At 38.0% G+C, this 13730-nt stretch overlaps 1 protein-coding gene and 1 long non-coding RNA gene across 2 annotated transcripts in view; both read right to left on the minus strand.

Annotated features, from left to right (window-relative positions):
- Positions 1–10891: 10891 nt before the first annotated feature.
- Positions 10892–11480, minus strand: LOC145704310 (uncharacterized). Its single transcript, XR_014134443.1, has 2 exons — positions 11261–11480; positions 10892–11210 (listed from the first exon to the last, which is right to left on the minus strand). It is a non-coding gene; the product is annotated as an uncharacterized LOC145704310 (long non-coding RNA).
- A 119-nt stretch (positions 11481–11599) lies between these two features.
- Positions 11600–13730, minus strand: part of LOC145701320 (uncharacterized) — a 29880-nt gene continuing 27749 nt past the window's right edge. The window contains exons 7-9 of the mRNA XM_081778541.1: positions 11993–12233; positions 11849–11951; positions 11600–11805 (exon numbers count right to left, since the gene is read on the minus strand). Coding sequence (XP_081634667.1) covers positions 11717–11805; positions 11849–11951; positions 11993–12233 — 433 coding nt within the window. The 3' untranslated portion in view covers positions 11600–11716. The remainder of the gene's footprint in view (positions 11806–11848; positions 11952–11992; positions 12234–13730) is intronic.

Consider the following 13730-nt stretch of genomic DNA (forward strand, 5'->3'; position numbering starts at 1 on the left):
GATAATTTTTTTTATTCTTGGCATTTTATTTTTGAAAAATCATCGGCGAAGAGCCTTCCCCAGACTCCCGATTGGAAAAAACAGTGATAATTTTCGGACATCATGTCACGACTAGGATGCGATAAGACCAGTTGGAGATTTCCCATTTATTGCCAGATTTTTCTTGTAATGTGATTTCGAAACGGCTTTGTTGAGTCAAACCGTTCTTTAATGCTCATGGCCCATGGTTCATCCTCTGAAGGAGCCAAGGTAAGACCGTGACGAAGCAGCGTCATAATTACGAATTTCATCAAAACAAGGCTTCGCCTCGATTTCCCAACCTTGAAAACATGTTATCGTCGGTTGAGACGGTATTTTCGAGCATCGGAAAATCGCAACTCAGCTGAATACGAGACTTTCCAATCGATTCAAAAACGCCTCGTACCGTTTTCTTTCAACATTATTTTCAAGTCTCAATTTCCCAATTTTAAAAAACAAGTCAAAATGTTTTCGAAATAAAAATTTGAAATTGCATAATTGCTAACTTGCTATTTTATCTTGTGCTAGAGTACCGCTTAATAAATCGCTTGATCGTCAAAAAAAAATGGTGTATCTGGGCTGAGCAGCTTTGGATTTATTGCCGAAAAGCTTGATTTTGTACGGCTGACCTGGTTATTTTTTATTCTCACTTTACGATGTTGCCATACATCTTTTTTTCACTCATTAGCGTTTCTTTCAACATCTGACTTTTTCATTCCTAATTTGATTTGAATTAAAATCTTTGTTTTCAAAGTGACTGTAAAATTTTTTTTTACATTTTTATATTTTTGATTAATTTATAGCATCATTCAGTAAAAGGCGTGATAATTGAAAATTAAAAAAAAATCAATTAATTATTAATTTATTGAAAATTGTTGAGATCAATTTAAAGCAAATAATAAAGTCATTTATAATCAAATAAGAAAAAACAGGGAATTATAACATTTCCATTAAATAAACCCTAACCCTAAAATGACTCCGCTAGAAAGTTCATCTGACGTCACGGATCTAATTTGGCACCCGTCCGTGAAGTGGTCACATGACCTAACGAGGCTAAACTGAAACCGAAAAAAGTGCGCAAAAATCAGCGCGCGCGGGCCTCAAAAATATTTTCGAGGTGACTTGCCAAAAATCTATCACGTGGCCTGGCCGCTCTAGCTCTCCAGCGCCACCGCCATAGTGGATATTTTTTTTCAATAACGGAAAAGCGCGCAAAAATTTTTGCGGGAAAACGGACACACGTGGATCAACGAAAAAATTTTCTACGCTTGGCTGAAGTAAAAACTCGAACAGATCAAAAAAAATATTTAAGGTGATCGCGGTTAGAATTATAAACATATCATTTTCAAAATAATCTTCTGTTTTGTTGCTTTTTTCTTACCGAAAATTGTAAGAAGAATTTTTCTAAAAAAAAGCCATAAAAATAATTTATTAAAAAATTATTTATTTCAGTTATTTTTAAATTTTTTATTTTATATTTTCATTATTTTTTTATTTTATTAAAAAATTATTTTTTTTTATGGAAGTTTTTTTGATATTTATTGATTTTATAAAAAAAATGATTATTCGAGAAGAAAAATTTTCATAATTAGCAAAAAAATGTGAAAATAAATACTTTGAATCAAAGTTTTCAAGAAGCTCCAAAAAGCCCTTGTCAAGTGCAATCTCAACAAAGAAAAAACGACCACAATAGCACCGTTTATTGAAATTTTAGAAGTGTTAAGAGATTTTCAAGAGGTTAGTGTTCCATCTTCCCCTCTATTCATCTCCCACACATCTTCGCCATAGCAACAGGCGTTGGCTCTTTTTTCGATTGAACTTCTGAACTTCCGCTGTAAATAAAGTTCAAAGCATTCATTTTTAATGGCGTCGGGGAAGAATGCTTTTGTTACTAACAAGCAGTCATTTGGCTTTTTGACCGCGGGAAACGCGAGATTTATAGACCAAAAAAATCGAGCAATAAAAATGCTTCACTTTTCTAGCGACGTTAAGAGGAAAATTTCCTCAGGAAATTATGGCTGTTAAATATCTAGTCATACATTCATTTTCTGACCTTTTAATGCTCAAATTATCATATTTTGTTTGGTTTCTTTAGGTGATCTCGGAGATATTCGTGGTTGAAATTACGAGTTACATCTCCTAGACATCCTCAAAAGGTGCACTAGCTTGCTAACCCTTTCGTTGCCCTCGACCAACTCTCCAACTAAACGCACACGCAAAAATCTTACAACTATCTTAAGGGGATCAACTCGAAATCCATGTTTTCACCAGCCAGAGGTGCCCTTAAATTGAATTGAAGTGAGTTATTCTGGCCTGAATGTAGGAATCAAAAGTTCCTGTGAATGTTTTGACTCGTAACTTATGAGAAAGTCGTAATTACTTTATTTTTCTGGCGATGAATCTGCTTCACATTCATATTTTTACGATTTATGGAGGAAATCCGCCTCATCAGATCAATTACTATAAATGACTTATTTCTACATTCTCATCTTCCTACAGTAGCTGACAGCGTCTACACGGACTTTGCCTAATCGCTGCTAATTATTATCGGAAATCTGCCATTTACCTTCGATCATTCTTTTCATTTAAACTGAAAAGATCTATAATTAACAAGTCTGTTATTTCAAACAATTTTTAATAGAAAGCTTTTTGACAGTCAGTCTTAGAGATTAATGCCTCGTATCAATATGAATGTAGGTTGAATCTTTACCCGGACAAAACGCCTTCTTTTTTTGCTCCCAAGAGACTTATAAGAAGGATCCCCTTATTTGAAAGGGGCGAAAAGGGAACGTTTTTCATTTGCACTCGGCCGAAGATGGAATTTATTCGAGCAAACAGGAGCCAAAATTTACCCAGTCCTCCGCGCATATTTGACGTGGCGATACTACCGTATCTATTGACACAGTACGAGCAGCGTGACATTTTCCCACTGGCGATTGCTTTTTCTTTAGAAGAATTGCATACTTCATAAATGCGCCTTTTGTCAATCGCCTCAATAAAAAAGTGTAAAAAAGCCGCTTTTGGATCATTTTTTTCCCACGAAAAAGCGATTTTTTTTCATTCCAGAATTCGCCGGAAATATAAACTTTTGTCAGAAAAATGGTCTTTTTTCATGATGATTTTTTATGTCAATATTAAAATAAAATGAAAAAGCACCTTTAATTTTTATCAGTAAATGCATTTGCCCGCGGGAGGTTTCGGAGATTTGACATGAAATAGACCCGCTCAGCCGGATTAAATGATCCTTATCACGTGAATGGATAATGGCTGTGGATAATTCTGCGAGCTGGATTAACTTGTACTGCATTTTCTTTCTTTTTAAACATTCTTGGGGCCGAAAAAACGGTACGATTTCGTGGTATTTTGAAAAGTCTTTTTTAAAATTCCCGGATATGTCACGTGATTATGGAGGATATCGTAAAAAGGACGCCAAACAGGTTCGGTCAAAAATATTTTCGGATTTTCTTTTACAGTTTTTAGCATTTGAAATACGGAAATTGCGTAATTTTCTCAAACAAAGCTCTTGCCTAATTCTACATCAGCTGGAATCAAGCTGGAAGTAAATATTTTTTCTTCAACAACTTCTTGCCAAATTCGTCTTTTACAAAAGCCAAAAATCAACAGTGTTCATGATTGACGTCTTTTCGGTCTTTTGTTCGGTAAAGTTTGAATTCTATTCGAATTTCAAGAATCTTCTATTCTTTTCAAATTGTCTGTCTTCAAATTCGCTCAAATTATTTACTGTAGTTATATTTCTAGTGCAAGTGCGAAGATGATAAAGACTCTTCATTGAAGCGGATTTTCGATGGATATTCTTCCACTTGCATTTTTCGCCCTTTCACTACAAAATTGTCTAGCCGCCAAATTGTCGCGTAGACAGAGTCAAAGAATATATTTTCAAGAGCGAAGGAAGCATGTGGACATCAGTCTCAGCGGCAATTTGGAGCAAAGACATCATGCGAGAAATCATGCGGTAGAACTGGATGAGGAACAAAATCCTTCGAACAAAAAATTCCGAGAATTCTCAAGTTACGGGATCACCGTAAATTATGATAGATGAAAGAGTGCATGACTAGATAAATTCCAGCGCGAGAGGCGACTCACACGCTGGGCATGTTTGAAAAGCGCGATCTCGGGGACACGTGATCACGTCGCTAAATAAGGAGAGAGCTCCCATTCTTTTCGCCAAACAAAGGAGAAAACGGTCGTCCCGCGCGTTCAAACTTTCGAACTTTGGCCACATGGAAAGCTACCTGACATGAGCGACGATCAAATAGGAGTGTAGGAAAACTCTTGAAAGAAAAGAATGGAGCGCCCGCGCCAAATTTAAAAATTTGAAAGCATATTCCAACTTGACTTTATGAATTTAAAAATATCAAATCTACCCGAAAAGTATTCGAATTTATTAATTGGGGTTAGGGTTACCCTTATGATATTGGTCCCTTATCTTTACTAGAATATTTTTTTTGGTCAAATATCGATTAAAAAACTGGGTTTACGATGATCAAGAAACACATCGTTATTCAAAGAATGGGAGCAGCTGACCTGAAAACATCACGTTCTCAGGTAACGAACCTAATGGCCCGAATGGACCGAGATCACCCGGTTCTGAATTGCGAATTCCTTGTTCATCCCGCGTCGCGCCGTGATCACGCGACAACTCTCGGAACATCACTTTGACTTATCTACAAATCTTGAGATCTTTCTTCAATAAAAAAGGCTCTTTCCCGCAGATCATGAGGAAATAGAAAAGAGTATTTCAAAATTGAGAGAGCAGGCGCACCCTTTTTCAATAAAAAGGCGCTTTTCTATCAGTCAAGTCTGGTTCCGATACGCTTCTCATGATCGTCATCCACTTGTTCTCAGTTGACTTCACTGATTTGGAAATTGAATCAAAAAAAGAATATTTTCCAATCGAAAAAGAGAAGCTTCTATCCACCGAAATTTCCAACAAAGAGCGCAAATTTGAGCTTCGAAAATATTTTTGAGCCAAAATTATTAAAATGCCCGTTTCCATGATCGTTTTTAATAAAGCAATGATTCTGAATTGAAAAGCAGCGGCTTCGATTTGAATTATTATCATTCGAATTCAAAGTCAAATCGAAAATATTGATTCGTAATTTACGAACTTCGAACTTCGGAAAGAAAAAATCGCTTATTTAAATGTTTTAAAAGTTTGTTGGCAGGATCGCCCGCGCTATTTTTTGCGCACTTTTCGGTTGAGTCGCCCAGCGACCACGTGACTCCGCCGACTGAGTGGAGCGGGCTGACTGCGCGCCAGCTGCCAAGCCAGTGGATGCCCAACTCATGACTAAAAAATGAGGCACAATTAACCGATACTACGAGCCTTTTTTTACAAAAAAAAAATTTTAAAAGCTCGAAATTCTTACTAAATTTAAATAAAAGATTTTTTGGAATCTTGTTGAAAGAACCTTTTTGATAGAATTTATTCATTTTTACCGAAGAAAGATCGTCCATTCAGGCAATTCTTGAATCAATGGGATCTTACCACACTGCTTGCTTGGTGCGTCGATGCAGCTTCTCGCTGGTGGTGAATGGAATGCTGCTTGCAAGGATGGAGGAGAGGCTACTAGCCAAAGGCAGCGCGTAGGAGTGAAAGGAATCGAAGGGAAGATACTACACCGACGTGCTCAGCACAATCACGTGACTGATTCTCACAATTTTCGAAGAGTAATGCTTAGGAAACTTCAAGGAAGCGTGGCCTTACTCATGTAGATTCTAGGCCACGAGGCAACGAAATTTAAATGATGACGAAGCTGAGAATTAAGGAGACCACTGATAATCATTTCTCCTTTTTCGATGTTGAATTAAGGGTATCATCGTCTTAATTCTTGGTTTAATATAGCAGAAAAGTACAGTCTTTGGCATTAATCAATTCTTATTTTTATCTAAATCGACTTCCGAAATCAACAATGATATTAGCCCCTAATAATTAGGGCCTAATTAAGATAAACAGCTTTGCATTTCATTTTAAACCAGAGTTGCTCATCGATAAAATCTTGGCTGAAATGTTGAAGTTCAACAATTTTTCGTTCTTTGCCAAATATAGAAAGAACTTTTTCGCGCTCTCACGTGTTTATGGGTTGATAAATGTGCCAATAGTTGATGAGCAATCTTTAACTTTTGAAGCAGAAGATAAAACACCTTTTATGGCTGCGAAAGGTTACCGAGAACTCGACACACTTGCTAATTCATCTATCACATGAACATACCACTTTTTTCATCTCGTCAACTACTTTTTTTTTATTAGTCACGTACAATTGTGAATTGTATCCAACAATTTTGAGCGAACTTTGAGAAAAGAAAAAGGTGGATTAGGTCGGTGCAAAGTTTCCTCGCTAGACTTTTGCTTGAAACACCGGCCGTTAAGGTTTCAGGGGATTATGGAAAGACAACTTAAATCTTCCTTTTTGGAAATTTTTCAAGAAAGTTTTGGGTCACTAACGACTGGTATCAACATCAATGCTCAAGTTTCTTTCAAGCTAAAAAACTGTGAAGCCGTGGAGAATTCAGATCGAACTATTGAAGAACTATCAGAATCTCACCAAAACCTGAAAGAGCGTTGAACGTCGATAGACACCTTCTTATCGTCAGTCTGAGCTTAGCTGGATCACCAACGAGCCTGTGAACGAAATTGTTGGCCCTGAGAGAATCTAAAAGCAAAATGACGTGGCCAAATCAAACTCTGACTTTGAAAAAAAAGCAGCCAAAAAATACCAAAAAAAATTGAAAATTCTGAAAACTAGTAAATGGGGGGGGGGTATCCTTCGAGCTCCCCCCTCAGGCCTAAAAGGGGGGGGCCCTTTTCTTTTATCACAAAGATACCATTACACTTGTAAATATGATAAATTTACATCCTGAATATATTTGCTTATTTGAGCGGAAACTTCTTCAAAACAAAAAGAGGTTGAAGAAATAGACTCAACCCTCCTCACCCTGTATCGTAATTTATGATCACATTATTGCATAACAAATCGAATTCTCGACGCGTTTTTTTATCCAAAGAAAGACGGATTAATTCCGAACTGGAGCTGTTTTTGCAAACTTTGGGCCTTCTTGATTTTGTTTATGTTTATTTTGTTAATTTGTTGATGACAAATTCAGCGAGCGGTTGAATGCGGTAACCTTTTCTGGCCGCGTTAGTTTGTCCGACGGGCTGGAATCTCTAAATCAGAAATTGAACGAGAAAAACGAACTGGGCGACGCAGGTTCGTCAAAAGTTCAGCTCGCGCCACAACCGCCGTTAAATTGCATTTATGCGCCTAGGATTATTCCACCACCATAGCGCAAGAATCGGCAGGGAACGGGGCAAGGAACCAGGCGCAGAAGTTCAGATGATTTCAAAAAACTTTTTGTCGGGCCGGAAATCGTAAAAAATCTGTAAGTGCAGTTTTCTTCAGCTCGTCGAGACGAGTCGAATGATGGGTCTAACTCCTGATAACTATCAGGATTTACCGGTTTACCGGAAAATACGTTGTCACCGGCCGTTTTTGTTCTAGAAGTGGTAAACAGATGATCGACCCAGGTAATTGCTCCTTATAGTCGGTTCTACTCTAGGCTCAAAGATGAGGCTCGTATCAATACTCTGAAGAGAGTTATCACTAAAACAGTACATTTTACATGCATTTTGTTGTTGCTGCACGTTCCTGATTTTTGTCCCATTTCTGCCATAAATAGTATTTTAGTGATAACTCTCTTCAGAGTATTGATACGAGCCTCATCTTTGAGCCTAGAGTAGAACCGATTATAAGGAGCAATTACCTGGGTCGATCATCTGTTTACCACTTCTAGAACAAAAACGGCCGGTGACAACGTATTTTCCGGTAACCAGCCGGTAAACCGGTAAATCCTGATAGTTATCAGGAGTTAGACCCATCATTCGACTCGTCTCGACGAGCTGAAGAAAACTGCACTTACAGATTTTTACGATTTCCGGCCCCACAAAAAGTTTTTTGAAATCATCTTCATCGTTACGAGTTTTTCTAGAGCTACTTAAAGAACAAATACTTAGTTGACTTTCGAGTCGTCCTAACAAATGATTTTCTTGAAACAGCAAGACCAGGGGACTCTGGCCAAAAAAATTCTGAATGTCATCATTTAAAATTTTCAAGAGTCTTGATTCTAGAATCTTGACTCAAGAAAAAGCAATGAGAAACCATAATCTGACATTTTCGGTATTCAATATGAGTTTTTTATGTTTGCGATAATTGAAATCCTTTACACTAGCACCCCTTTAGTTGCAGTTCGCAGGTCAGCGACTACGCGGCTTGAAATAAAGACTTTAAAATCATCAATCTTCTACTTCTACTCATCTTGGTGCCGACTGCATTTATTGACTGACGAATTAAGAAGTGCTAGATGACAACCTAACATTTCACCTCTAGCGACTAGCAGACAAACGAAGAGTCTGTGCCCCATCTCTCATACAAATTGATATCGCTGATATTGATCATGGATTCATGGCAGGTACAGCAAGACATAATGTTTTAAATCAAAGGTTTAAATTAGCTTGTCAAACCAAGCTGTCGAGCTCCGATCATTCTCATTTACTCGCGGATTCGATACAACAAAATATCTTACCTTTTTGCTTTTTCGCCAAATCTGCTAATTCTTTAATAATTTACGAAAAAATGAGCAAAGATTGTACTTCGATGAAGAGAAAATCAACAGGGACGGGTTTTGCGAGAACCATTTTGCAAGAAGAGAGCATTTTGGTAGCAAATGAGAAGGGTGAGAAAGAAGATTGCCAAGAAGTATGAAATACTACCGGTTTTGCCGGCGGATAATGAGTCGCAAAACTCGGGCAAAGTTGAGACTTTAATGGAGGTTCTAGCGGAAGTCAATATTTCAGAAGGTATAAAATGTCGACAAATTTTGAGTGGGCGGCTACTCGGCTGCTGATTGGCTGGTCGGCCGAATCAAGGCTTCTGATTGGTCGAAAATTTCCACGCAAAATTTGTCCCGACCCTAACCCTAACCCAAATTGAAACGCTATAAAAGGGATAATATAGGTAGGGGAAACCTAACCCTAGCCATCTGCCCTTGGATAATCCTCAATCCCTAACCCTAAACTCATGCCCAAATTCAACGGTTGCTGGAAGGCTCGAAAGGAAAAATATTGCTTAGAGTAACTTCCCTTTTCCTCTCTTGACGTCAAAAATCTTGCTGTCTAAATTTCCCCACTCTCACATGATTTATTAGCTATTATTTAAAATAGACTAGTCCTACTTTAATAACCTGGCTTCAAGTCACGTCTATTTTTTAATTCCCCATAAATACGCGTTTTTACAACTCATTTGTATCAAAAACATCTGCTTCGATTTAATGACAAAAATCATTAAGCGAAATATTTGCGGTTTGGAACAATCTGGAGGGAAATTGCAGCGCGTGATAAATTGGCTTCGTGTAGGAAAGTTGATCAGGATAGGTTTCTTGGACTTTCGAAAACACAATCATTAAATTGGATCACAATTAAAATTAAACGACTCAGTGGTTTCAACATGAGAGCATCCCGTAAAAGATAAGTTGATTCTTTAAGAATTACATGTTGAATCTGAAGATATTTCAAAAGTTGGCTGAAAATCGTTGTTGACACCCTTAAAGAAGCTTTTTATTGAAAACCTGAATCAGTTCATTTTCTACTCGGATTTATATGATTTCGTCATCAGACTTGATCGCTCGTGGAAGGTATATAAAATTTATATTGACTGGAAATTCGTTCAATTCAATGATGATTCAGATGGGCGAGACGAAAATTGAAGACGTCTATAACTGGGATTTTCCAGTGATGGGACTGACCACGGGACTCAAAGTTCACAGAATGGACTTTACGCTCGCCTGTATTAGGGAAACTGGTTCGATCGAATTTACGACACAGGAGGATATAGCGATTCGGGAGGGGTAGGAAGAATGGGATGCAGATGATTTTATGGAAAAGAATTGACGAAAAAATAACCTTTTCCGTGAGCCTTTTTCATCATCATTTTTCGCGTAAAAGCATGAACGTGATGCAGATCTCATGGGAAGACCTGTATTTGCCCTGAGTAAGCAGTGAGAATGCACCACCTTGATCAAAGTGCGACTTGTCTATTCGAAAATGCTACTATAGTATGGGCAGGTCACCATCTCGCAAGAAAATAAACAAAGACATCATCAGATTCTTTCTCAAAGTTCGACCTTGTATCACGAGTGCACTTCGAAACCGCCTCAAAAAAGGACGTTCACCTTTAGTCCAAGTGCATGTTTTCGTGTTTTACAAGTACAAAATGAGTGTCAATTCGTATCAGGGCAGAAGAGTTCATTTTTTGAGTTCATATTTATTGAATTTGAGTTCATGAATCTCGAATCGTTATCAGTCATTTACTCCAGAAATCGACAGATCTTGGCGATCAAAGCAGAAGAAACTACATCAAACGAGTTCAGGATAGTAATTTAAACATTTTCAAATACTTATTTTATTGAAAATAATCTACATTGCCGGCTAAATACTAAATTTGATTGATTTGAAAATTGCTGAAAGAAACATCTTTTCGACCGTTTTCCGACTCGAGCTTGTATGGAATGCTACATTGTTGGGTAAGTTGACCATCACATGCTTATTTGAACGCGCGGATAAATTTTACAGTGCGAAGTTTATATGCATGTGACAAGTTTGAAGAGTTCAGAGATGAGTTGAAATGTGACAACTTCTATTTTTAGCTCATCTCGTGAGTTTAACAATCAATCCGAGCGTGGAAACTATGCCAAGCTCCTGGAGCTTCCAGAAGTTTGACTACTGAAATCAACGAAGAGAACATTTCATAATTTCTTATTCTATCATAAATGTTATGAAAAACATATGAATAAATGCACATATACGACACAGGTTTATTATTGAATATATCACAGATCTTGAATTTCAGAAAGAAAAAATAATGTTAATTAATTAGTGCAACTAGCAATAGAATTTAGCAGGGGTAGATTTCTGCAAATCGGCAAGCAACTCGCAATTTATGTTTGCATCTGCGTTCTATCCAGCCAGTCTTATTCAAAGAAATGCAACTGTAGGGGTGTTTTCGCGAGAAATTTTTCGAATTTATGCGTGGAAATCTTCGATTCGGAAATCGTCCTTTTACGCGGACTCCAAGCCAGACATCGTGTTGTAACGATGGCATAAACTGATCGTAATCTTCCTAGGATAAGAGGTTTTTAAAATAACTGTTCAAATGCTTTATACACTTACCGTGTTTGTAAAAAACGGAAGAGTTCCGCCCATTAGTTCGCAGATTTTGCGAGCAGATCGCCAATCCGTTCGAACATAATCATCCAATTTCATGTACCAGTACTCCGAACAAGACCCTGAAGCTACGATGACAGGTACAAAAACGAAAATCATCAAAGAAAGCTTCATTTTCTGCCGTGGAATAGTTCTCTTTGCCGGGTTCGAGTGGAAAAATGGGGGAAGATCGGGGGGAATGAAATTTTTTATCAGATCTCCAACGGAATCGCATTTTTATCCCGGATTGTATCGCAAAGTTTGTGCTATAAAACGACATTCTATGTAATAAATTTATTAGTTGATATTCAGTAGAACGCAGTCATAAAATGCTGAGACAAATAAAACACCACAACTAGGATTCAAAATAAGTCAATCACGGAAAGTCCAATTTCTTCATCAAACGGAAGAAGAATCGGTTTTTTATGCAGTCAAGTCCTTGGCAGCAGCAAATTTGAGCAAGTCAACGACTCGTTGAGAGTAGCCCCACTCGTTATCGTACCAGATAACCACTAAAATGAGAGCTTGAAGTCATTTTCAAGAGCTTTTTCTTACATTTGTAAAAGGTAGAATTGAGCTCAATTCCAGCTGCAGCATCTACGGATGAGCTGAAAGGAGTTGTGTTGAAGTCAGAGCTGACCAAAGGCTCCTCGGTCACCTTAAACCTTGATGAGTCATTGTCGAAGAGGTTTGGCCTACCTGAATGACTTTGGCGAGGTCGCCTTGAGCAGCAGCCTTGATGCTGTCCATAATCTCCTGGTAGCTAGTTTCTTTTTGAACTTTGACAGTCAAATCAACAACGGAGACATTTGGAGTTGGAACTCGGAATGCCATGCCGGTTATTTTACCCTTCAGCTCGGGAATGACCTTTGTGCAAGCTTTTGCAGCGCCGGTAGAGGCAGGAATGATGTTGACAGCGCCACCTCTTGCATCTCGCCAGCTCTAGAAAAGAAGAGGAGAAAGGGAGAAACAGAGAAGGGTCCTACCTTTTTGCCCTTGGAAGAGCCATCGACAAGCATTTGACTGGCGGTATAAGAGTGGATAGTTGTCATGAGAGCTTCTTGAATTCCAAATTTGTCGTGGAGGATTTTGACGACGGGCGCAAGGCAGTTTGTGGTGCAGGAAGCGTTAGAGATGATCTTCATGTCTAGAAGGAGATGAAATAAAATTGTGAGATAATGAGAGTTTCTACCTGGTGAATATTGCTCATGATTGACGCCATAGACAAACATAGGAGCATCTGGAGAGGGAGCCGTGATGATGACTTTTTTCGCGCCGTTGTCGATGTGAGGTTGACACTTGTCGAGATTATTGAAGATTCCGGTAGAATCGATGACGTAGTCGACTCCAACAGACTTCCAGTCGAGTTCATTTACGTCTCTAGAAATATCATTAAATTTATTGAAAAAATAATCGATTGAATGGTTACCTGGTTGAGAAAATATGGACCTTGTTCCCATTTAGCATCAAATTCCCATCTTCAGCCGGAGTGGCGGTCCCTTTGAACGTTCCATGGGTCGAATCATATTTCAACTTGTAGCACATGTATTCAATCGCGCCACAGTGATTGATCGCAACGAGCTCGACATTCTCCTCTTCAGCCAGAATTCTCGTCACGCAGCGGCCGATTCTTCCGAATCCGTTCAGTCCGACCTTGATTTTTGTCATTTTTGGTGGTGAGGTTTACTTTCTCTGAGAAACAAAGAATAGGCGGTGTCTTCTGAGCGTAATGATAAGAACGCGGCCCTCGGGCGGTATCAATATCTCAGACGTTTCCTAGAGGCATACAATTGTCGACAGAGGGAAAGCTTTAGCAAGTTGGTAATATAAGAAAGGCATGTTTTCATACAGTATGAACTTAGTCTTAGTTCAGGTCTATTCGACCTTGAATACAGTTAATTTTGGCAATTCCAAATTGGCATAGTTGACCACTTTCACCTAAAATTTAGCCAATTTTTTGTTGAACAATTTAAAAACTGTTCTAGCAGATTAAAGATCTAAGATAAATCTACTAAGAAAGCCCATGGGCCATATGATTTCCCCTATCATTAACAATTTCCGAGTTATTCAATGGTCAAGTTGCAGAAGTCGATGTTAGTACCCCTAAAAATAAGAACAATTTGCCGGCACTAAATATTAAAATAATATATATATAACTGATTTTTTTGCAAGTAAAATGGTTTTTGCTTATTATAAAATACTAGAAATACTAGATAATAGATAAGATGATTAAGGGCCTAAATTTATGGATAAAAATCTTTACTAAATACCCTTAAAATGATTGACAAGCTCAGTTCTACGAAGAAAATAGCAGAACAAGAGAACTTGTTAATCTTTATCCACGATGTCTTTCCCAAAAAAGGTCTAAAAATCAATTTAATCCAGCAATAAGATTGTTATAGCTGCACGCAAGCGTCTGTCCTTCAAAAAAGGATGA

Source organism: Oikopleura dioica, chromosome PAR (assembly GCF_907165135.1).
Source record: "Oikopleura dioica chromosome PAR, OKI2018_I68_1.0, whole genome shotgun sequence".
NCBI lineage: Eukaryota > Metazoa > Chordata > Appendicularia > Copelata > Oikopleuridae > Oikopleura > Oikopleura dioica.